Raw genomic sequence first — 25,567 nt, forward strand, 5'->3', positions numbered from 1 at the left:
CAGCGCTGTAGGAGTCCCGTACCTCTTTCTTTTTAGTTGTCCACGCACATTCGATGTCTGTACAGCTAACGGGCTCCAGGCTTTGACATGACAAAACTCCACGAGTGGAACAGCGCTGTAGGAGTCCCGTACCTCTTTCTTTTTAGTTGTCCACGCACATTCGATGTCTGTACAGCTAACGGGCTCCAGGCTTTGACATGACAAAACTCCACGAGTGGAACAGCGCTGTAGGAGTCCCGTACCTCTTTCTTTTTAGTTGTCCACGCACATTCGATGTCTGTACAGCTAACGGGCTCCAGGCTTTGACATGACAAAACTCCACGAGTGGAACAGCGCTGTAGGAGTCCCGTACCTCTTTCTTTTTAGTTGTCCACGCACATTCGATGTCTGTACAGCTAACGGGCTCCAGGCTTTGACATGACAAAACTCCACGAGTGGAACAGCGCTGTAGGAGTCCCGTACCTCTTTCTTTTTAGTTGTCCACGCACATTCGATGTCTGTACAGCTAACGGGCTCCAGGCTTTGACATGACAAAACTCCACGAGTGGAACAGCGCTGTAGGAGTCCCGTACCTCTTTCTTTTTAGTTGTCCACGCACATTCGATGTCTGTACAGCTAACGGGCTCCAGGCTTTGACATGACAAAACTCCACGAGTGGAACAGCGCTGTAGGAGTCCCGTACCTCTTTCTTTTTAGTTGTCCACGCACATTCGATGTCTGTACAGCTAACGGGCTCCAGGCTTTGACATGACAAAACTCCACGAGTGGAACAGCGCTGTAGGAGTCCCGTACCTCTTTCTTTTTAGTTGTCCACGCACATTCGATGTCTGTACAGCTAACGGGCTCCAGGCTTTGACATGACAAAACTTCACGAGTGGAACAGCGCTGTAGGAGTCCCGTACCTCTTTCTTTTTAGTTGTCCACGCACATTCGATGTCTGTACAGCTAACGGGCTCCAGGCTTTGACATGACAAAACTCCACGAGTGGAACAGCGCTGTAGGAGTCCCGTACCTCTTTCTTTTTAGTTGTCCACGCACATTCGATGTCTGTACAGCTAACGGGCTCCAGGCTTTGACATGACAAAACTCCACGAGTGGAACAGCGCTGTAGGAGTCCCGTACCTCTTTCTTTTTAGTTGTCCACGCACATTCGATGTCTGTACAGCTAACGGGCTCCAGGCTTTGACATGACAAAACTCCACGAGTGGAACAGCGCTGTAGGAGTCCCGTACCTCTTTCTTTTTAGTTGTCCACGCACATTCGATGTCTGTACAGCTAACGGGCTCCAGGCTTTGACATGACAAAACTCCACGAGTGGAACAGCGCTGTAGGAGTCCCGTACCTCTTTCTTTTTAGTTGTCCACGCACATTCGATGTCTGTACAGCTAACGGGCTCCAGGCTTTGACATGACAAAACTTCACGAGTGGAACAGCGCTGTAGGAGTCCCGTACCTCTTTCTTTTTAGTTGTCCACGCACATTCGATGTCTGTACAGCTAACGGGCTCCAGGCTTTGACATGACAAAACTCCACGAGTGGAACAGCGCTGTAGGAGTCCCGTACCTCTTTCTTTTTAGTTGTCCACGCACATTCGATGTCTGTACAGCTAACGGGCTCCAGGCTTTGACATGACAAAACTCCACGAGTGGAACAGCGCTGTAGGAGTCCCGTACCTCTTTCTTTTTAGTTGTCCACGCACATTCGATGTCTGTACAGCTAACGGGCTCCAGGCTTTGACATGACAAAACTCCACGAGTGGAACAGCGCTGTAGGAGTCCCGTACCTCTTTCTTTTTAGTTGTCCACGCACATTCGATGTCTGTACAGCTAACGGGCTCCAGGCTTTGACATGACAAAACTCCACGAGTGGAACAGCGCTGTAGGAGTCCCGTACCTCTTTCTTTTTAGTTGTCCACGCACATTCGATGTCTGTACAGCTAACGGGCTCCAGGCTTTGACATGACAAAACTCCACGAGTGGAACAGCGCTGTAGGAGTCCCGTACCTCTTTCTTTTTAGTTGTCCACGCACATTCGATGTCTGTACAGCTAACGGGCTCCAGGCTTTGACATGACAAAACTTCACGAGTGGAACAGCGCTGTAGGAGTCCCGTACCTCTTTCTTTTTAGTTGTCCACGCACATTCGATGTCTGTACAGCTAACGGGCTCCAGGCTTTGACATGACAAAACTCCACGAGTGGAACAGCGCTGTAGGAGTCCCGTACCTCTTTCTTTTTAGTTGTCCACGCACATTCGATGTCTGTACAGCTAACGGGCTCCAGGCTTTGACATGACAAAACTCCACGAGTGGAACAGCGCTGTAGGAGTCCCGTACCTCTTTCTTTTTAGTTGTCCACGCACATTCGATGTCTGTACAGCTAACGGGCTCCAGGCTTTGACATGACAAAACTCCACGAGTGGAACAGCGCTGTAGGAGTCCCGTACCTCTTTCTTTTTAGTTGTCCACGCACATTCGATGTCTGTACAGCTAACGGGCTCCAGGCTTTGACATGACAAAACTCCACGAGTGGAACAGCGCTGTAGGAGTCCCGTACCTCTTTCTTTTTAGTTGTCCACGCACATTCGATGTCTGTACAGCTAACGGGCTCCAGGCTTTGACATGACAAAACTCCACGAGTGGAACAGCGCTGTAGGAGTCCCGTACCTCTTTCTTTTTAGTTGTCCACGCACATTCGATGTCTGTACAGCTAACGGGCTCCAGGCTTTGACATGACAAAACTCCACGAGTGGAACAGCGCTGTAGGAGTCCCGTACCTCTTTCTTTTTAGTTGTCCACGCACATTCGATGTCTGTACAGCTAACGGGCTCCAGGCTTTGACATGACAAAACTCCACGAGTGGAACAGCGCTGTAGGAGTCCCGTACCTCTTTCTTTTTAGTTGTCCACGCACATTCGATGTCTGTACAGCTAACGGGCTCCAGGCTTTGACATGACAAAACTCCACGAGTGGAACAGCGCTGTAGGAGTCCCGTACCTCTTTCTTTTTAGTTGTCCACGCACATTCGATGTCTGTACAGCTAACGGGCTCCAGGCTTTGACATGACAAAACTCCACGAGTGGAACAGCGCTGTAGGAGTCCCGTACCTCTTTCTTTTTAGTTGTCCACGCACATTCGATGTCTGTACAGCTAACGGGCTCCAGGCTTTGACATGACAAAACTCCACGAGTGGAACAGCGCTGTAGGAGTCCCGTACCTCTTTCTTTTTAGTTGTCCACGCACATTCGATGTCTGTACAGCTAACGGGCTCCAGGCTTTGACATGACAAAACTCCACGAGTGGAACAGCGCTGTAGGAGTCCCGTACCTCTTTATTTTTAGTTGTCCACGCACATTCGATGTCTGTACAGCTAACGGGCTCCAGGCTCTGAACACCAAGCCTTTGTATAACGGAAATATGCACATGTTAACCCACAGAAGACGCACAAGACCTACACAAAACACAGCACATTAAGATAGAGAACATATGTCTGATGCACATATTAAAACAAGAGGAAATGGAAATAGGTGCCAAATTCACGTACATCAACATCGTTTTTGTTTGAACCACATTCTTAGTGTACACAGCGCATCATGACGTTGATGGATACTCACCTGTAACAATTTAGGAGAACAGCACAAACATGCTTACATTTTCCGGAATTTCCGGCAACACAGGTACAGTCACCCTGTTTCACTTCAATGTTCCCATTTCCACACAGTAGGCGAACGTTGATCGTGTGTGGATCAGCCTACAAACCCGAAGTTTGCAAGCACAGAGCGACGACAACAGTTTCAGTCTCTGTCTTTTCCTTAACGCCGGAAAGCACAACATGCCCTGCATCTAGAACTCGTTCGCCTTCGACGAAACATCGGGAATCAGCACCGCAACGCAGAAACTTCATTATACTGGATAGCGTAAGATTCGAAGCGGACCTCCTTACGGACGCCATAGCGGTTGCACTGGGGCGCCCCCTCTCGGTCATTTGAATCGCGAATTACGATGATTCTGACATGACGCTGGCTGTCGGCTCGCCGCATCGCATTTCAGAGGCCCGCCTACCCCACTGATTAGCTGTGCGGGAAGACGCGCTGTCATTGGCCGTGTTATGCTTGACATTTTCAAGGCTTTGTGGAGAGCTGGTGGAGGGGGTCTTCATACTCCGTCGTCTGCTCTTTCAGTGTATTTCATTAGATTGCTAAGCATTTATGTAACCTGTTCACTTGGGGTTTTCGCTACCCTTGTCGGTTATCACAGAGGAGCGTTGTGGTACTGAAGTTTCGAATCGGCCAGGATGGATGCTATAGTCCCTTTAACTCACAAGTTGAATTATCAATGCTGTTGTGTTTTTAATCATCCCTATGAAGCACAGTAGCTAACAGGCAGCTGCAAACAACGATTCATGGAGCTTCCTATTTTTATTCACATGTGGCAGTATGGACTGACTGTTAGCGACCGGAACACTATGAAAACAAGAACCATAAAACAACTAAGACAGGGTACGTCTAACTCGTTGCACTTTTAACCGTTTGATGACAGAAAACTTGCAACATCTAGTTAGCACACATCCGGTAACCCACCCAAGTAAAAGCAAAAAGGTACTACTATCACGAGCGTTCTGTTGTGTAGGAGCTCCATTCATCACCTCGAAATAAAGTCGTTGTTGTTTGCTGTAGGAGCTATATTTCGACATAAACGTGAACTTGAACCTATATTTGCCTCCACTTTGCTCTGTTTTGTTGACTTTGTCATCTGCAGTACGTTCAAAATTTGTGCGTACGGTATCCCACTTCAGAAGATTTGGTGCCGAGAATGCTATGGTGCTTCTGGAGTCGCACGTTACCCATTATAACATTCGTGGACGAAATGCTTGGAGCAAATCGTTTCTTTCGAACGTGAAACTCAGTCGCACGGCAGTCTATCGCTAGCAGCCCAGAGCTTTCCACCGGTTCGTCTTTTGACCACATATGTGGTAGGAAACAATTGAATGTTGTGCCAGGAGCGTAGCAAGGTCGCATTCTACAGAACTTATACGCGGTTAAGCACAAGGCAAGGTGAATTCCATGATAGGCAAGCCTGAGCGATGGGCAAGACACGTAAACAGACACAAACACGAAGGCCTTCGTGTTCGTGCCTTCGTGCCTTCGTGCCTATCATGGAATTTATCCACCAGCTAGCCTGCATTTACGCCATTCTGTCAAGGCAAGGTGAGCAACAAGGAAGTGCGCTTTGCAAAAGATGTCGCGTCGCGCCTAGGAAGTTGGCAAGTCGGCACTGCTTCTTCAAGCAGAATGCTTCTTATTTCCAACCTTAACAAAAACTCACAGCTGCTGTCCAATGCACAGAGATGGAAACCAACGAAGCCAAACGAAGAAGTTCATGCCAATCTAAGACAGTTAAAATCTATAGCAGTGACATCCGTGCACCCTTGCGGAGCGTTCGCCGACGGTTTAGACGGGATGACCAGTCGTGACTGTCTCAAGGATTGCCTGAATCAGGTCCCTGACAGAATGTTACCTAAAGCATTTATTGCAAAAGAGACAGAAATGGCCGCGACTGCGTAGCACAACGCAACAACAACCACAAATAAATCAACTTTTGATGCCTCAAACCAAAAGCAGTAAGAAATGCAGACGCTATGTTGGTGGTGAATTAACAGTTGATGAAATTTCTCACTTCATGGTTGTTTGTGTGCGTAATCGTATTAAACTTAGACATCTCACTCACCATTTTGATACAGAGGCGAGCAGGACTCTCGAGTTCGCCGAAGCTCAGTACAAGCAATGTATATATCTCTTTTATCTCCGGAAGGACATGACACTGCCTTTCTATGTGAGCTGCTTTGACTTACTTGTCCTAGGAGCTTTTATATTTCTCTATTTTTGCTTTTTAGAACGCAGCTTTCATTGTCCGTCATGAGAAACACGAGAAACAATCAATGAGGAGCAACGGAAAATGAAAGGTGTGCACAGCCACCACCCTTATTCACTGAATAATAATCATGACCATCGAAACAACAACTCGACAATGAACCGTGTCGATAGCATTGAGGCAACACACCCTATGCACGTACACCAATAAGTTCGTGCAACGCCCAGACATCTCATTGTAACATCCTGTGAGGACAAATGGCAGATACATGTGGGAAGACTAAACCGTGGCGATTTGGAGACGTGGTGGACGTCCGTCGGAAAAATGTCTGTCTTCCAGGGAGATACGAATTTCCGTGAAAGGATGCCCCCAGAAACACCACGGGGGCTTTTCTTTTTTCTTTTTGGGAATGGACACACAGGGTGAGTGTCGTTCAATTATGCGGCTCTAAAAATTCGGCGTAGTTGACCTATATAGGTACTGTAATGAGAAATATAACCACAGTGCTTCAATTGACCATTATGTAGAATTTGGTGATAACTAGAGAGCTGATTTTGGGCGCACGCCTTCTCGTCGAAAGACGAACAGATGCTGCCTTCAATATTCAAAGCACGAATCAGCTCGAGTGGTACCCATCAGTATCATAATGTTATGTTTTTTTGCCTTTTTTTGCGATTAGTGCTCTTTTGGAAATAGTCACATATGAGTGACTAAATGCGTACTTTACTTGCTGCTTCGTGTTTATGAAACAACCGAGGGCACGCTTTGCTACGCTTCATCACATAATGCAAGTGTCTCCCCCTGTGACAGAAAGTGAATTCTTTTTCGCCTGCATCACTTGCACCCGGTGCAAGGCCGTGTTGTGATCCTAGTGGTGACCAGAGCTGTATAAGTTACTCACAAGGTGTAATTAAGCTATAGTTACGCGACTTTAGAAGTAACTGAGTTACAGGCAAAGTTACTTAGACTGAAATGTACCTCCGTTACTGTCACTCCTGAAATGTGATTGAATTACTTCCAATTACTTCCATTTATTCATGTTCAAAGTGACCACGTGTAAAATTTTGGACCACAGTGCATCAAATGTAGTACTTGCTGAAAACAAACTTCTGAAACAATTCACATACTCGCTAGGTAGTCAAGCTGATAATGCTGATAAATTTGTAATTAACGACAGGACATTTTCTCTCATTTCTCGTTCTCAACAAGTTCTCGTTACGATCGCTCTGTAACGTTCTACCCCAGGACCTAATACTGGCACGGAAATTCAATTGAAATAACTCGCCTCAGAGTACGACCCCAATTAAACCTCCTCAAACAACGAGATTTGGCCGAGGCAGACCACACTTAGGGACGACACGAACATGTAAGCCTCATACGCCCGGAAATCAACGAATGCAACAACTCAGGGAAAACTGGCGTCAGCGCCTCTTTTCCCTGAGTTGTTGCATTCGTTAAACCTCCTTAGTTGTACGACTCCCCAGAGTGCGAGTTACGCGAGAAAAATAATTAAATTACAGTTAGAAATACATGTTTCAGAAAGTAGTTGGTTCAATTAATAATAATTATTATTAATTAATTAATTTAATTTAATTATTAGTTAATATTACACAAAAAGTAACTACATACAAACTCAATTACTTTTATTTAGTTAGTTTACAGCTCTGGTGCTGACGCTCCTTCTGTTCCCGACGGTATCCCTCGCGAGTACCCGTGTTATTTATGCGCACGCACCATCCAATCGGTCGACGTCGTGAGGACATTGTCGGCATGTACGACAATTCGTAGGCGACAAAGTTTCACGCCGGAACACATTGAAACTATGCTTGTTTTCTACTGTCTCTACTGTCTTCATGCTTTCAATAAAGACGTGTGCAGGGTGCGTGTAGTTCAAATCCACAACAGAGATTGCCATGCGATAGGAGCGGTTTTGTGGACGTCGAAATCTCCATACTATTTTTCTTCCACTTTCTCTCTCTCGCTGGGTGTGTGGACCCAAGCAGCACAAGGTACTGAAAGTCGAGTGCAATAGGGGTGGACGGGTAGGTGGATGCCTTGAACACACTTGTGAAACTGAAGTACTCTGGTAAAACACATACCGACCACCCCTATTGCACTGGACTTTCATTACATTGTGCTGCTTGGGGAATCTTTTCAGTGCAAGCGAAAAATGATTTCACAAGTCATCATACAAGCATATTATAAAAGCAATAATACAACCAAACAGCCAGGTTTTCTTCGCTCTTTAAACATATAATTTCTGAGAGCAATAGTCACAGAAGTGCACGCGACAGAGTGGTATGTTACCTTAAAGCAACCAATGCTGGCGGCATCCTTCGTATTGCTGGTATTGCAACACTCACCGTGCCCATATTCGGAGAAAATTCATCCCGTTTTGGGACTCTTTCAGTGCCTTCTCAGGCGCCTAAAACGCGTTTTTTTAATGCATTAAAATCCGCTCTCTAGTGATAATACACACACAAACACAAGTCGTCACGTCTCAGTTCTTCATACTTTCGCACTAATTCATTTTGAACACATTTAGTAACTTACAGGTGGCGACCCTCAGCGCTTGTCAGAGTTGATCTCCTGGTGGTGGTGGTGGCGGTAGTGGTGAAAGCAGATGGGTCAGAGTCGCCACCTTGCCATGTATTCCAGCCTATTCGCTGCGTATAAAACCACGGGGATCGCCATCTTCTGGGACGGCTGTTGCCAACATCGCAAAGTCTGCCACCTAGACTTGTGCCGAAGCAGAAATTATGGGCAAACAATGTGCACCGAGCGTACTATTTCTCAGAATAGCGAATTCAATCCGCATCCGATCCAGCGTGAGTTATGGCTACCGTCTAAGCTCAACGGGTGTGTTCACGGTAATTCCAATCACTACGAACGTACGATCCTGCAGTGTTGTGTTCAGTTGTGTCTGTCCATTGTGATGGTCGTTAAATATTGTGATAACTGCCAGGCAGCTGAGCCGGCTTTGGATGTTGTAGAAGAAGGTACGCAGCGTAATTCTACGACGACATTGTGCGACGAAGTGACTACATTTGTATCCGCCGTCCTGCGTTTGCTGCTTCTTAAACGCTTGATTTCCTTTGATTTGTTTCCTGGGCTCTGAAGCAAAGCGTTGTATCTGTGATCGGGTCCTTGCCCTTGAACAGATTTGAACAGATTCGTGCGCCCCCACGCGCGCTGCGCAAAGCAGCATGGGAACTCTGAGAGACACTGCGCACACCAGGAATGTTGTTGTTCTCCTTCTACATCTGGCCGTCTGGTAATGCTCCGATGCGCTTTAAGTTTCCATGAGCCCCTTGCGTGCCTTGATAACGCGGTGATAATTGATCTTTCGATCTATCGCGGTGGAGGGAGGCGAAAGGGAGCCGGTCCTTCATATTTCGAGAAGGGCCCCTTGATAACGCGGTCCGCCCCCGGGTGGGCCGTGTCTTGGAATGCGCGGCCCGTAAAACGGTCGTCGGGGCAACATCGCTTGCGGTGTTGTTTCCGGGAAGATTCCGGGAAGTTCTAAAGATAACGCGGTCTGCCCCGTCTGTGCTATTCGAAGAAACGCATGGAAGGTACGCTGTTCATTACTAAGCGTTACTTTCTTTCGTGCTGTTATCCCGTACGCAACTCTCCGCAGTCTTGGTCTGTTGCATGGCGACGACAAGCACGAACAGCAATCCTTAACGTGACGTGATTTCACAAGCAGGAGTTGGCATTGCACTAGTTCTAGTTTTAGTCCTAGCTTGTTGAGATAGTTATATGGGAGCCAGTCCTTGTGACTGGTCTTCCGCCTCGATGCCAGTACACAGGTCTGCCCCCGAGTGGGAGTGTCTCTGAACGTGCGCTGGTAGAACGCCGTCGGGGCAGTACCGTTTGCGGTGGAATTCCCGGGAAGAGTTTTTCTTAATATCGCACCGTTGTCGTGCGGGAAGCATATTCCTATAGTTATACACCTCGACCTGAAAATGTAATGAAGAAACAGCTTTAAAAAAAAAAGACGATGAACCTTGTTCCGCTACCTGCAGTTTCTGCTAGAGAAAACTGCGCATCGCTTACGCGCATTAAAGCGGAGAGTTCAACCTGCTATCTAATGCTGTCTGAAAGCATTCGAACTTTTTCGTATTCCTCGAGTTTGTTATAGTGTCTAAAATGTTCCTCGTAGAGATTTCATGAGTATGCGTACGCGATCATCTGGAGCTGATGGGAGCACTGATTTTATTCGCCGTCCAGCTGACGTTCCAGGATTACATCATTCATCGTCGCAGTATAGCTTCCCGAAGTAGCAAGTGCATCCAGGGGGACAAATTTTACACTGGTGCTGGAAAAGAGGAATAACAATAGCATCAGGGCACAACGGCATCGGAGAGAATGCAGCTCATTAGATGTCGCAAGACGAAGTGTCAAGTGTGCCCCATTCCTTGTGCTTCGATACGAAGCATCGGTATCACGCGTGGAAGACCAAAGGCAATGTGGATTGACGTTGATGGCACTGACCATTTCGATGCAGCTGTGGACTTTAGGCTCTCCGTTGTCATCTTGGCCAAGGTCCATAGGCAGCTGGGGTGCCTGACGACTCGCTTGGCTTCCCTCCGTACCAAGGACGCTGGAGACACGATAATAGAGAACATAACACGAATATGCTAAAACAGTATGCCTCAACGCACAAATGGGGGGGGGGGCTAAACAGAACAAAGGCAGTATGACCAGACACCTAAGATGTAACCTCGTGAAACACGTGCTCCTTTTTCCGACGCTGAAAACAAGCGGGAGTGAAACCATGGCGCGGGCGTGCAGGAATGAAAAAAGAAGGGTATACGTCTACCAAACCAATGCAACTGTAGTGTGTCAGGTGATAACATCAGCAGAATGAGGCGCAAGTGGAATAACATTGCGTGAGACGTGTGGTGAAAGTAATGAATTGTAGTTTTGGGGGCTTAAAATTTGTGTTGTAGAACGAAGCAAAGCCTTAGAGATGTTTCATTTTCATATTCACATATGATGCGTCCTTATCACTACAGGTGTTTCATAAAAGAGCATCGTGTTCAACATACAAACCACGTGCAGTGGCAGCAACATCTTCTGATCTGCCTTTATTTATTTATTTATCATAACCTCACGGCGTTAGCGTTACAGCGGGGAGTGGGGTTCACAAAACAACGTGATGAATGTGGAATGCTGTACCGACAATTGTGAAGTGTGTGGTAGTCAACAAAGAAGTGCCCTTAATAACTGTACAACATAATAAGAACAAAATAATTTGAAGCATCGCACACACAATCATTATTGTGCACATTCACAGAATTGTTTAATATTACATAATAATTAGAGGTAACACAGAATAGCTCAACATAAGACTGTAACATAGTAATTAGAAATAACGCTCACACGCACAGGAACCTAATCTGGGTGTGTGATGAGGTGAGTAGTTAATGCATGTCTGAAATGAATACTGTTTACAATTGATGTTACTGAACCGGGGAGGTGATTCCATTCGACAGACGTTCGTGGGACGAATGATCTGTAAAATGCATTTGTTTTGCAACGATGAATTCCAACTTTATCTCGGTGATCAAGTCGCGTCGATGCGTATGTTGGAGGCAGAAGAAGAGTGTGTTTTAGGTGTTCATTATGGTGATACATTTTATGAAAAAGTATAAGCCTGGCTGTTTTCCGCCTTAGGCTTAGACATGGAAGGTGCAGGTTACGTTTCATCCGGGTCACACTCGAGGTTCGACCATAATTTCCATAGATAAATCTGCTGGCCCTGTTTTGAACACTTTCCAGACCTTTCTGTAGCGATTCTTCCGCTGGGTCCCAAACTGCTGCTGCATATTCCATTTGGGGAAGTACTAATGTTTTATACAAAGTTAGTTTTAAATAAAGTGGTGCCATTTGGTAGTTGCGTCTGATGTAACCGAGAGTGCGATCAGCTTTATTATAAACAAATTCTACATGTGGTTTCCATGTCAGATCGTAGTTGAGATTAACTCCTAGATACTTGTAAGAGGTTACCCATTCAAGCGGGACGTTGTCAATGTATAGTAGACTGTTGAAGTGCTGTTCTTGCGTGTTACTCGCATGCATTTACAGTTCATGATTCCATTGACCAAGTTTTACACCATGTAAGTATATCGTTAAGATCTGTCTGGAGGACATTAGTATCAGATGAAGAACAGATCTCCCGGTAAACTACGCAGTCGTCTGCAAACAAGCGCATAGAAGACGACACAGATTTTGGTAAGTCATTAATATAGATGGGAAAGAGAAGGGGGCCAATAACGGTACCTTGCGGAACACCAGATAGTACGGGGGTTAACTGTGAATCAGAGTTACACTCTAAATCCGGCACCCGATATGTACAGCATGAAAGAGGACCCGCACCTGGGCCAAGCGTTACACATGGGGTACAGTCCTCAACCAGCAGGTACAGTTCGCGACCACTGCGAAATTCAAACGGTACAAGGACTCCGAGACCCATCCGTACCGGCTAGGTACGTTTTAAGCGCGATCTATAGCAGCTGTACCTCATGTGTACCGCGTGTTTCCGGCGCATAAGTACGAACGCCTTCTCACGATATCCATGCGCTGCAAAAATATTTCGTGTGATTCTGAACACCAGTCAATAAATTCCCTTATGCAGCAGTGCCGTTATGGATGAGCACTATCATTCTGTCAAAGAAGTGCAATAACCAGAACCAATGACCGTGAGGGATCGCACATTTGGGAAGAATGCGTTTCTTGGAACCGCTGCAAAGCAGTTTGTTTTGAAACGTCGGGGAGCGAGGACGAGTCTGCTCGGTCTTCGAAGAAATTCGTTCGACGCTTTCAAGATTGGGGTCACTTAAGGTGCGTATTATATTTCTGAAGTAATTATTCGTCTGCACGACGCATTTTCGTTCATCTTCGTTCTGATTCCCAGTGGTCCTGATCACCGGCAGGCTGGACACAACGACTGAGGGACGGAGACAACGAACTTTGTGCTTCATGTACGAACGTTGATGCGTGAATTAGAGGAGCCTAGATTGCACTTTACACCTGGATTACACAAACAAGTAGGCATGTTTTTCAGGCAAGCTATTTCGGTTGTTGGATTATTTTTTTCTTACATTGTATTTTCTCCTAGGTTACGTCCAGCCGATTTCGTAAATGGGTGAGTCAATCGTCTACTGTGGTTGGTGTTACGTTCTTCGGAAGAAAAGGAAGTTGGTGAAGAACAGCAATCCAAAGGTGTGGAAGAGATAAAGAAGTGTGACCACAGAGCAACTCCAATGGTGAAGGAGAGATGCAGTGGTCATCGTTCATCCATATACGTTGTGCCCCGTGTGTTCAGCGTTTGTGCATCGTGACAATGCACGCTCGCGATGGACAAGCATCACCCCTGAAATGGTTATAATTTTCGAATAAAGGTATTTGCTTGTTATATTTACCGTCCAGCGTAGCTTCCTGGGGCTGTTAATATATCGTGGAGGAGGGGAACCACCCCGACGGGTAGACCTAAATCGCTGCGCGCTATCCGTGTCATGTACCGCATATGAGGGCGCATGTACCTCTTAATTTTAAGAGGTATTTTTTTTTAAATGTACCTCCTGGCCAAGCGGTGCTTAACCGTTACATATGGGTTACCTGAATTAGAGTGTATTGACGTGCACAACCTGATAACGGTTGTGCAAAAATGACTGAATCCATCTTAGTACGTACATTTTTGTCTATGTTCAGTGTACCTAATTTAGTGTACCTAAAAAGGAGGTTGTGATGTATCTTATTAAAGGCTTTTTTTAATCAAGGAATATACAGTCAGCCTGTGAACCGTGATCTAATATGTACTGCAGATCATGTGTTATGGATAGCAGTTGTGTTTGACAAGACAGTGATTTTCGAAAGCCGTGCTGGTTATTATCAGAAAATGAGTTTTCTTCCAAAAACTTGGCAAGGTGTGAATGTATAATATGTTCAAGAACTTAGCATGGAACGCTTGTCAAAGAAATTGGTCGGTAATTAGATGGACAATGGCTATCACCAGACTTGAATATGGTAATCACCTTCCCGATTTTCCAATCGCTAGGAATTACTCCTTGTTGTAATGACTGATCAAAAATTTTAGCAAGGAATATTGATGAGTACATGGCAGTACCTTTTAGCAGCTTCGTATTTATATTGTCTACAGTAGCGCTGGATGACACTTTTAAAGAACTAATTATGTTGGCAATGCCAATAGAATCAATGGTGATTTGAGGCGTATTGGTACATAGTTGCCTTGGGGTAGAACCGGCAACACAGGAGAAAAAGCGCATGCAAAAACGGTATTTAAAAGAGTAGCGCATTGGGTCTCCGGAATCCGCTCCACCAGCCCGTCTCTTAGCAAGAGGGTTGACCCTTCCTTAGCTTTATTACTTGATGTTTTCCAAAACATTCTTGGATTGCGTTTGAGTATATGGGGAAGGAGTACACTATAATAATGATGCTTAGCTTTCTGTAATTCGAGTTGATATTCCTTTTTAACAATAGTTTCATATGCTATCCATTTCGTGAGGTTGTTTGTTATTTTTGCTGAGCGAAAGATTCTTTTCTTTTTGTGAGAAAGTTTACGCAAGCTGCTATTATACCATGGAGATCGAGCCTGCGAACGGATCTTTACCAATGGAGGAGGGAAGGTACCAATGGTATGTGCACGTCCGCGAGCTCTGTTATTTTGTTTTGATATAACGACCAATTTTGGTCAACTGTCCGATGAGAAAGGTCCTTCAAAAATTCGTCCATGCTCACAAATCTTTCCGTTTATAGCTTGGAAATTACCTTCTGCGTAATTGCGACTCGTCTTTGGCAGTGTCCAGACGCGGTTGGTAGGAACGTTAATGTTAAACTTTAGGAAACAATGGTCGCTGAGACCCTCGAAGTAACGGACTGGGGAGGCGAAATCAGGGGTTTTTGTCAATATCAAGTCAAGAATATTTGCTGAAGAATTTGCGAGTTGGTCGAGTCACTAGCTGGGTAAGATTGAAATCGCTACATAATGCTAGGAACTGATTGTACTCAATGGGCTGTGTGCCTACTTGTGATGGTGGGGAGGTCCACTGAATTTGGGGATAATTAAAGTCACTTACTAGGAATATCGTGTGGGACGGATATTGCGTTACAGTAATATTAATGGCATCGTGTAATTCCATAACAAATGTTCGACTTGCTGCGGGCGGGCGATAGCACACAACCAGTTTTTTTGAAGCCACAATCAACGTGAGCCCGAAGTATTTCTAGGTTTGTTCGTATAGTGATAACGCACGAGTTGACGTTTTCAGCCACTGTTATGAGTACCCCACCACCTGTTTTTGTAGTTCTATCTGCCCTGTATACTTTGTAAGTTTTGTTGCAGTTGAATATCTCTTTGTTTAGGACAGTATTTGGAAACCACGTTTCAGTCACGAAAACAAAGTCCGCCTCAACTGTATCTAAGAAACAGTTAAAATCATCGCGCTTGTTCATGATACGTCTGATATTTGTGTATTCAGCTGACAAACCTGAAAGGAATGTTCGACACCCTTCACGAGGCTGTGATTGTTATGAAGAATGTGCAACATCCTCAGTGGCGCTACGTGGATACGATGGTTCTTTGTTGTCGAGGCGACTCAGCTCAAGCATGTATAAGCCGCGCGCAAGCTGAGAAGATAAACAGCGAAAGACAAAAAGGCACAGAGCCGCTACTACGTCTCGCAGGGCTCCTGTCTGTCGGCCGCGGCTGCTTTCTCCGATTGTTTTTAGAAATGCGATGGTGCAGTGACAACGCACCGCAGAGCGAAAACATTTTGCATGGTGACTCCTGGTGGACAGCTTCACAGATGAGGCAGGGTTTCGAGCCACGTGAAATGTCACTTCCACGCTCCTTTAAAGCAATAACCTCAGGTGAGGAGCCGCCGATATTTCAAACAAAACGGGGAGGACGGTGCGCAGTGGAACAGTCTGTGTTCGAAATATCGGCGACTCTCACCCAACCTAATGCTTTTGCTTCAATGTTACATCGCCAGCTCATTGGATGTTCCGCTTTTCGGGGTCCCTTAGCGGGGACACATTTCAATTGGTGACCATTAGCTTATTGAATGCAGTTAGACACGTATAATTGTCGCTTAAGAAATTTTGTATCGTGCTACTCTTAAAGGACAACGAAAACAAAATTTGGCCATTGCAAGCTGCAAAGCTGTTTACCTCATATTGCAGTGTGTACCAGAAAAAGGCGGAATTCGACTGAGATTTAGATATATTTGTTGATATGCCACCATAATCGCGATATAAAATTCGGCAGCGGAGCGCTCTGAGCCCCTGGCACCTCGCCGCCGACCAGAGAGAGAGACCAGAGAAGTGACGCACATTGTTCCTTCTGTTGGAGTTCGTGCAGTTCACTTCGCGGTTGTTTAGCAATCGGAGGTTGATTTTCGCGACAAAAAAGTTGTACATGCTAGTGAAGTGTTTTCTTGACTGTGCTACAGCGTGTTGCCGGCTTCCTTTCGGCAACGCGAGATCAGAGCGTTGTTTGGACAGACAGCACAGACACAGCGTCAGATATCAGCGGTCGTTCATTACAAAGACAACCCAACTGAGGCTGGCCTCCAAATCCTTCCGAAGGAAGGTGACCTCATTCTCTTTAGGGGTGAGAGATCTGCGGCTCACATTGTTGGCTGTCTTACCTTGCGTTCCACCAGAATATGTTTCGCAAACAACACACTCTACTATACTCTGTCGTTGTTTCCGTGGTCGAATTAGTAATTGCGCTCGACTGGTAATCGAGAGATGCGAAGTTCAAGTCCCGCCGATGTTTGGCTTGTTTCGGTAACTGTCATATTTCAACTGCGTCCGAAAGATGGGAAACTTGTTCTTGCCGCGAATTCGTCTAGGCGTTCTTGGAGACAGGTTAAACAGGACAAGTAGTGTGCAACACATTTTGTTGACGAATGTTTCCAAACAAATCCGAAGGTGCTCATTAGCCTTGACTTGTCAACGAAGTACATCAGGCTGAAAGAAGGAGCGGTCCCTTCCGCATTTTCACAAAAACGGAAGGCACGTATCTTTACAAAATAAACTTTTTCACACTTTTTTGGTGTAAATTTCTTGTCCCATGGCGCACACGTTTTTGGTATTGTCTTTACACTCAAATGATGGGTGTTTTCTAATACACCCTTTACTGAAGTGTATTCCTAATAAAACACTGCTATAATGGGCGTTTAAAAACAAAAACACCCTTAAAAGGGGAGTATTTTGTTGAAAACACCTTTTATGATGGAGTTGTTTGCTGGCAAATATTCCCTCGCAAATAGTTAGTGTAAAGCCTGCCGAGACCAGTGGCCGAGACATACAGTTCGACGTTCTTGCTTCTATGGCAAGCATCACTCTGAACACGGCAGACTTCCAGCCGTGGTTCCATCGTAGAATCTAAACCGGAGCGCCATGCGTGGCAGGCACGCCTCGTTAGCTTTGAAACACTGTGGGACCAACTTGAGTGCCGAGGTTTAAAGAGACCTCGGGCACCCTCAGTAGCCTATATTGGCGTATCGGATGGATCATATACTGAAATACAATTTGGTGGGCACGTTCATTACATGTGGTGGGGCGGAAAACGTTTGTAACGGTGACGGGAATGCGTTTTTGCAATTAACATCCACGCTTGCAACGAGTCAAAGATATCAGCTAAATACCTAACATCCTTCCCTGTCAAATACTGTGTTTTTACACAGGTTATCGTCTATAATGTGATTACTTCCTGAGCGGAGCTGTGAAACCAGCATAATTTTTCTCTCACTAAATAAAACACAATTTTTAGCACCATATTCCCAATTCAAATCGGGTGTAAAAAAGGTGTATTAGACGGTAAACACCTGTTTCATCACCACACTTTACACCCTTAATGAACGACATTGGATGAAATGTGGTGTATGTCGATATTACACCTTTAGTAATCGTCTTCTTGCACCCTTTTCGGAATAGAAAATGGTGTTTTTATAAGAATACACCTTTTTTTGAGTAAATAAAGGTGTAAAATGATTTACTGTGTACCTTCACTTTGCGTTCCTGCGTACGTCTGGTTCTCGCTGCGGATAAAAAAGAGAAAAAAGAGAGAGACAGAGACTTCAGACTTCCACGAGATCTCAAAACTGAACATTTTGAGGCGTTGTTCGGTATCCGCAGTGTTTATCATGGCAGCCACCCATGGAGCCCGAGGAAAATCTGGCGTCACGCACTCCTCACCTTTCCCCACAATGCTTTGCGACAGCGGGCGCTGCGTGGGCGATCGTGTCGTGCGGGCAGCCCAGCGGGCCCGTAATCGTCCAAAATATCTCCCTCTGTACACCGTACTCACAAAATATTGGTGGCATCATAGTTATACAGCAAATTTACTGCTTGTTCGTTCTTATTCTTGCTATGGACAAATTTCGCTTCCGTCATCCTCTAATTTTTCCGACCAACTACAGAACAATATTAACTTAAATCAATGTCACCTATAGGAAATACATGAAAATGAATTGGTGCTCCCATGAGACAATAACAATTCCTATTTTTGTCCCTTACAAGCAAACAAACAACAATTTATATAAAGCATGAACAATTCCATTTACCTCGCAGTCGACGCCGCGATTATGCAGAGGACAATAACAGCCCACAGCGCCATGAAAGCTCCAGTTGGCATTGATCTCGGGATCTAACTTGCCTTCCACATCTTGTGACATCCGCTATCGTGCAGAAATTATGTGCAACGCGACTCCCCAAGAATACAAACGACATAAAGACTCATTCATAATAGCACTTATATGCTCATATACAATACGTATGCATTCACAATCATTTTAAGCTTCACACACGAGCACGACGGATGTCGTAAACTACACCGAATGAAAAGAGAAATCCTATCTATCCCTTCTGGTTTGTTAAGAGTGCTTATCAGACCACTTGTGGCTTGACAGGTTCGTAGTAGGTTTGACATGTGTGTACTTTGCGCAAAAAGATTTGTATCGGCGTACAAGGCATGTTGAACAGTATTCGTGACGCCAAGCGTCTGCGTGTCACAGCTCATCACGGGCTATGTGCCATAGCTGCCTCGAATAATATGCAACGAGTGCACGCTTTTAATGGACGTACGGCGACCGTCGAGAAGGGGCGTTTATATACAACTTATCTTCTAATGCAGTGTGCAAGGGATACGGCTGAGAAAACTCCGTAATACACCCATAATATGGTGTGCTGAGCTGCCCTGATATTTTGTATTACTCATTATGTAGTATTATTATGTAGGGCAGGTAGTCCTAAGTACAGTTGTGTTGTGCAATGTCTTAAGGAAATTTTGCGCTCTGTGACACACATGACGCTCCAAGAGATCAATAGTGAATTCAAAGTTCATCGTTTTAGGCCAAGCACATTGAGCTTCTCATTAACTGCTCCATTGAACCTTATGCTAACCAAAGCTGTCTTCACCGAAATGTTACCATATACTTCCCAGAGTTTTTCTAGAATACACTTCAGTTGTGAGTGACGTCTGTCCTGTGCGGTTCCATCTGCCCGCACATCTGTTATCGTCGCCAAATTGCACAGTACGCGTTACCAGAGTTGTCTGCCATGCACCATCACAGATTCACTCAAATGTCTAAGTCCCTCTAGCCGTCCTTCTCACCACTGAAACTTCCCGGCCTGAGGCATGCTGATTAAGTCGCGCGCGTCTCTGAACAGACATGCATGCTTTTAAAATATTTCTGGAGGTCAGCTGCGATCACCAAACTATGAACTTCATGACACTGGAGCATACATTGCTGCGCAGTTCAGCATACCGTATCTAAAGTTCTACTGGAGTTTCTGTGAGTGAATGGTTAGCGTATCACCAGTCTATGGTAACACGACATGGACTTGCGAAAATCGATCCTACGATGCAACTTTTATCCCACGTGGTGTGACCACATCGTACAGGTGTTGCACCGCATACGTTGAATGTTCCCCATTTACCTCAGAGACCATACACAAGAAGCTTGCTAACGGAGTAAAAGTATCGGAATATATTATCCAAATACTTCTTGCGTATGAAAATGCCAGATACATTGTCATATGCGTACTTGGTATGTCTTGCAGGGCTGTTTTTGTTAACTTATATCGCTCTTACAGGCTGAATTTAGCAAAGGTTCCACATTTGGATCGCGTCGTAGAAATAGAAGATGACATTTCCGTCGCTTCAGACTTTGCTGAGTGAGAGTCATCTGCGTGAGGCTTTATCGATATTTGTTTCAAATGCTGTCCCTTTGTAGAGAAAGGGCCAGAAGCAAAGCAAATTCCCACTCCATGCATTTCCAATGGTCGAACCGCCATGTTTTGCTCTGTCTGCTTCACGTTCACATCCCCACGTATAGGTGGCGCTGCCTCGAACCTCCGCACGTGGTCCAGGTTGTTGTTGTTTTTTTTGTTTTGCTTCATCTGCGGGCAGCACCACGTAAACGTGGCGATGTCAACGTGTAGCAGACAGAGCAAAAAAAAAAGGTTTGCGTGCGGTATAGGCCACAAGAAATGCATGGGGCGAGAATTTGCTTTGCTTCTAACTCGTTTTTCTTCACAGTGATAGCATTTGGAAAAAAAAATACCGATAAAACTTGAGACAAATGACTATCACTCTGCAAAGTTCGCAGCGGCACAGACGTTTCCTTGTTTTTTTTCTTGTATTTTTACGACTCGATCGAAATGTGTAACCTTTGCTAAATTCACCCTGTATATGCTTCACAAAAAGAAAAAAAAACACGATGGTCTTCGACAATTTACTACTATATGTGTATCGAAATCCATTTCCTTCGCCTTCTTGTTTGTTGGTGCACTTAACGTACTAAATCTTCATTCTTGGGCCGTGTTCGTTCTTTGTTTCGTAGAGTTGTCTGTACCAGAACCTGATATATATATATATATATATATATATATATATATATATATATATGTGCTGTTACATCTGACTTTTCCTGCTTACCACCTTCTGTACGAAACTAGGCGCAGTCTGGTTCTCGAGTGGGCTCCAGCCTATTGTGGTGTCGTAGGGAATGAACAGGCCGACAGTGCCGCAGAAGCAGCTCTGTCGTCTCAGAGACGGACGAGTATTGTGCTGCTGAGAGAAGACTGCCGTTACATACTTCGACGTTTCGTGACATCCTTGGCCATTGGAAAACTAACATTCTCTCCCCATCTATGCTGAGAACAGTTGGTCCAACGCTCATTTTTCGCATACCACGAAACACCTCTCGTCAAGATGCTGCATTAATTTACCGGATGCGACTCGATGTGGCCTTTATACTGCTCACTGCTCAGTGGCGCTACTGCTTTGGACTTGGACTTGAGTCTCCTAGCTGCTGTCACTGCGGTGCCCTAGAAGATCTGCAACACATTCTTCTTCATAGCCCAAGCTACCAACCTTTCCGAACCGCACTCTACGGGTGTCTTAATCACCTGGACGCTTGCATCCCCCCCCTCTCAAAATTGCTTTGTCCCTGGTCAAACCCAGCCCACCGACGCTCTGCCCTCAAAGCTCTTTGACCTTTTTGAACACCATAGGACTTTATTGTGAAGGGGCTCATTATTTCATACCCCACATCACCACCAGCAATGGGGTTAAGCATGCCCCTAAATCTTCCCAGCAGCTCAAAATAAAGTTGTTGTTGTTGTTCCTGCTTTGCGGTACCGTGTTGGGGTGAACATAATCATGCGAATTCTTTTGAGTGGTAGCTGGCCGTGGCTTTTTGCTCCTCCGTTCTTTCAACCCGGAAGCACACGGTCTGACAGGGTAATGAGCGGACGTCGTCCACATGGCTAATGGGAAAAAAAATCTTCTAAAAACATTCCTTTTCCATTTGTGGCGGCCCGGTGACGACGATGACGACGTGCCTCTGCTGTGCCCACTGATCTCGATTGTAAAAGGCTGGATCGCGGATAGGGAGCGCGAGCGTGAAGAAACCGGCCGCCATCTTACTGTACCCACAACAGTCGCCGCAGCGATCATGGCAACTTCTTGCAATTACGGTCGTACCAACCGTACTGGCAAGGTTACAGGGCCTAAATTTATACAGGTGAGTCACTCTTCATCAAGGAATAAATAGGCGTCCATTCTGTATATTTAGTTGCCCATTATGAAGTGTTTTTTTGCCCAAAACGAGCACTGGATGCAGGTTGCTTGATCGCTCTTGATCGCTTGATCGCTCTTCCGACGTTCAATCGAGCACACTTGCATTTTACCCGGCGGCAAATACAGTTTGAGTACATAATATGCTTGAAAGAACATGTTACACTACACAGGTAGTGTTGTCATCAATATATGTGCAAGCACTCGAGCGCTTCTTTGCATGCATTGCTTGCATGGTACACGGTGTTCTCTGCGGAAGCAAGTGCCGCATTCATTTCTTTGAATTACCTTCGCGCACAAGTTCGGTATTACGTCATAATGAGACCACGATTGTCACCTTTTTTTCATGTATTGGTATTGTTTTGTGCCTTGGTTTGATTTGTGACAAAGAATCCTACGTAACGGTGGTGTGGCGCGACTTGAATAACGCCTTTGTGTCTGAGCTGTATCGTCAGCTTGTTACGATAGTAATAATTTGTAGCGTGTCGTGCTATTTGTAGCAGTTTATAAGGCAAAAGTGGTCTCTCAATACAGGTTTCGTCATGAGGGCTACCCAGTGAATAATCTGTGCAGTGTGATACGGCCGGGTGTACAGGTAAGTATCACGTTCCTCATCCATCTCATCTCATCTCATAATTAGAGATTATAATTCTTTTTAGAAGAGTTCCCCATATTCTTTTTAGAATAGTTTTTAATCTTTTTAATTTTTAGAAGATACAGGGATTGTAAACCATGTTTTAAGCTGATGTTTTAACATTTGTCCAATGCATTTATTAAACAACATATTCATTTTTAACTGGTTGCACCCAAACCAATGTTCTGATGTATTATTTCCTTTGTTGTCGATGCGCCATAAAAATTTGAATAATCATCATCAATGCAGGTTACTTCACAGCTGCCTCGACATACTCAAGAAATGGGTGCAGAACCTGCGTAATGCCCACAAACTTTGACTACCACAGCACCTCCAGAAAGTAAAGGCATATGTGTCACATGGGATTTTTAAAGGCATTCACAGTATATAGTACCTTGTATGAACTGTTGTAGATCTAAGCAGCCTCTACAGTACACCCTCAGATATTAAAACTTGTCAGGGAACTGTGATAATTGTTTCAGTTAATAGGCATGCACATATACGCTATAAGAAAATTATTTATTGAGAATGCACTTCTCTGGCTACTCATGTTGTTTACATCTACTGTTGATCACATTCATTTATCGCATATTATATTCTTATATATTATTATTATTATTAAAATTTAGCATATATGAGAAAATATCAGGAGGAAAGTTGCTATTCATTGCTCATTCGAACCTAAAATTGAGAGAGCGTACCTGACCATTGTCATTCCTAAAATATATATTGCCATTGTAGCAAGGTCACAAAACAATAAATGTAGTCTTTTGCGACCTCCCTGCACGTTCATTGTATCCTGAAACGCATAAGTGCAAGAAGTAAATCTTGAACTTGAATAAACTTGATGTTGTATAAACTTGACATAAAATGTTGAATAATATAATGTATGATATAACATACTGAATAAACTTGAACTCGTATATTCTCTTTACTCATCATCAGTGATCTTCATTACAAAAGCATATCGTGTTAGACTTTTTTTGTTTGCGTTTCACAGACTGGGTACACCAGGGCAAAAATGACAAAATCACAACTGTTTCAAGCTCCAAATAGTCCTGTTGCAATTTGAAGACCATATGTGGAGCTGCATTTTTTGGAACATGCTTCTAATAACAAGCATGACAAAGTCAGCACTGGATAGCAGGACCCCGTCCCCAAGCAGCTTTTCTCACGCTGCAGTTGTATTCAACAAAACCATGTGAGTGCTGGAGAAGGACATTCAGTTTTGCACAACCGCGCCTGCAAATAATCAGAACAAATAAAGGAAGAAGCAAACAAACATAGAAGGGCTGTACTTCAAAAAGAGATAAGTCCTGTGTCTCAAGGAGGTGTAACCACTTTCTAAGTAACTTAATTGATTAAGCTTACATCACTACCTTCGATTTTTAGGTAAATTAAGGTTTAAGTAAAGAAGTCGAGTTCGAGCTTCGAGTTTTAAGTAAATTTCATTCGGAAAATATTTGTAACTTTTAATATCCGCGACATAAAGAATTCGCATTATGATAGTGTATACAGAAAATATCAATCCATTCGATTAACTTCCCTGACGTCATGAAAGAGTGCTCGTCAAAGTGAGCGAATTAAAGCTTGCGTATTGTGAAATTACACATTCTACAACACTGATCATAAATCGCAACACCTGTTCAAATTTTAATGAAACTCTTACTGATGTGTGGTAGTCACCACTTCTCCTGAATGTGAATCGATAAATTTTAGCATTTAATCCACAATCAAATATCTTGTATAGTATGTGTGAGTATATGCACAACTTTTTAATATATATCTTTAGAAAAATGCAAGAAATAGCGTGCAGTTTTGACTTTGAAAATACGCAATCAGATTAACTGTCCTAACGAGTGTGATCTAATTGCGTGAAGTAATTATTTGGGCTGCTTCGGTGTGTCCATATTTGCGAGGCAAAGCACCGCTGTCGTTTACTAAAAGACTCTTTCTAAGGCGATGCTTGATATAAATCATACTAAACGCATACACGGCTAAAACAACGGCTGTGATTCTACAGAACGATCTCTTTCTGCCATGCGAGTATATCTTTTCCCGGACCGTTCGTGACGGAACAATTTTTGTCCAGAACGCAGTACGGGATATTATATACATGGTTGTTGTTAACCTCAAGTCGTTTCTTATTGAAATATTGGCTGGGAAACGTGCTGTAGTACAATCCCCAGCGCTGCACTGCAGTGACGGTCTAGTTTCGGAATGCAAAACATAACGTAATTAAGAATCGAACGGCAGGACACCTGTGAAACACTGTTAGGATACATCAGTATACTGGCACCTTACAAAATTGTGTGATGACAAACAACGACCAATGCTTGCAGCGCAATAAATACTCACAATCTCTGTTGCTTCCCATTGTTTTCTATGGGCACACACAGCACTTCAGGGCCCACCAACATGGCGGCCCGAAGGCACGCCTCTCCCCCCACGAGCCCCTCTCCCATGCGCGATCCAGCCTTTATACATAGAGATCAGTGGCTGTGCCAGCGCCATAGCGCGTGGCAGCAGAGGCACGTCGTCATCGTCATCACCGGGCCATCACGGGACATTCCATCATCGCCGGTCAGGACTCATCTAGAGGAAGACCACCTCCTCTACACATTTATTGACTCTCTACGTATACGGTAAAGCGAGAAAAAAGAATAATCGATTCCATAGTGGACGCAGTTGTTACTGCGACCACAAATGCACTGAACCGTGGAGTTCCGCGCCGGTGGCCTACCAACAGAAACCTAATTAAAATGCGCATATTTGCGCGGTCGCACATAGCTTGAGAAGACGGTCATTTGACAAAAAGTTGGATATGGTTTTCAAGGGCAGCAGTAACAGATCCATGTCTCGTTATTGAGTAAAATATTTAATGTCAGCCAACAAGACTGCAATCAATATGCGGTAGATTGAAACTACACTACCACGATTATCTTCGCTC

General features: G+C 44.7%; 1 protein-coding gene across 1 annotated transcript; it reads right to left on the reverse strand.

Annotated features, from left to right (window-relative positions):
• Window positions 1-10,061: 10,061 nt before the first annotated feature.
• Window positions 10,062-18,640, reverse strand: LOC135383247 (uncharacterized). Its single transcript, XM_064612789.1, has 4 exons — window positions 18,466-18,640; window positions 17,906-17,940; window positions 10,364-10,472; window positions 10,062-10,187 (listed from the first exon to the last, which is right to left on the reverse strand). Exons 1-4 carry the CDS (start codon window positions 18,534-18,536, stop codon window positions 10,085-10,087), a joined length of 318 nt encoding a protein of 105 aa, XP_064468859.1. The 5' UTR covers window positions 18,537-18,640; the 3' UTR covers window positions 10,062-10,084.
• Between the last annotated feature and the right edge of the window lie 6,927 nt (window positions 18,641-25,567).

This window comes from Ornithodoros turicata, chromosome 2, assembly GCF_037126465.1.
Source record: "Ornithodoros turicata isolate Travis chromosome 2, ASM3712646v1, whole genome shotgun sequence".
NCBI classification, from domain to species: Eukaryota; Metazoa; Arthropoda; class Arachnida; order Ixodida; family Argasidae; genus Ornithodoros; species Ornithodoros turicata.

Excerpts from the sequence above, each read along its gene's own strand:
- LOC135383247 (XM_064612789.1), bottom strand. The coding sequence starts at position 18,536 with ATGCCAACTGGAGCTTTCATGGCGCTGTGGGCTGTTATTGTCCTCTGC. Across the intron at positions 10,473-17,905 it reads CGCAGGAACGCAAAGTGAAG|CGTCCTTGGTACGGAGGGAA; the intron begins GTACACAGTAAA and ends TCGTGTCTCCAG. Across the intron at positions 10,188-10,363 it reads TCCACAGCTGCATCGAAATG|CACCAGTGTAAAATTTGTCC; the intron begins GTCAGTGCCATC and ends CCTCTTTTCCAG.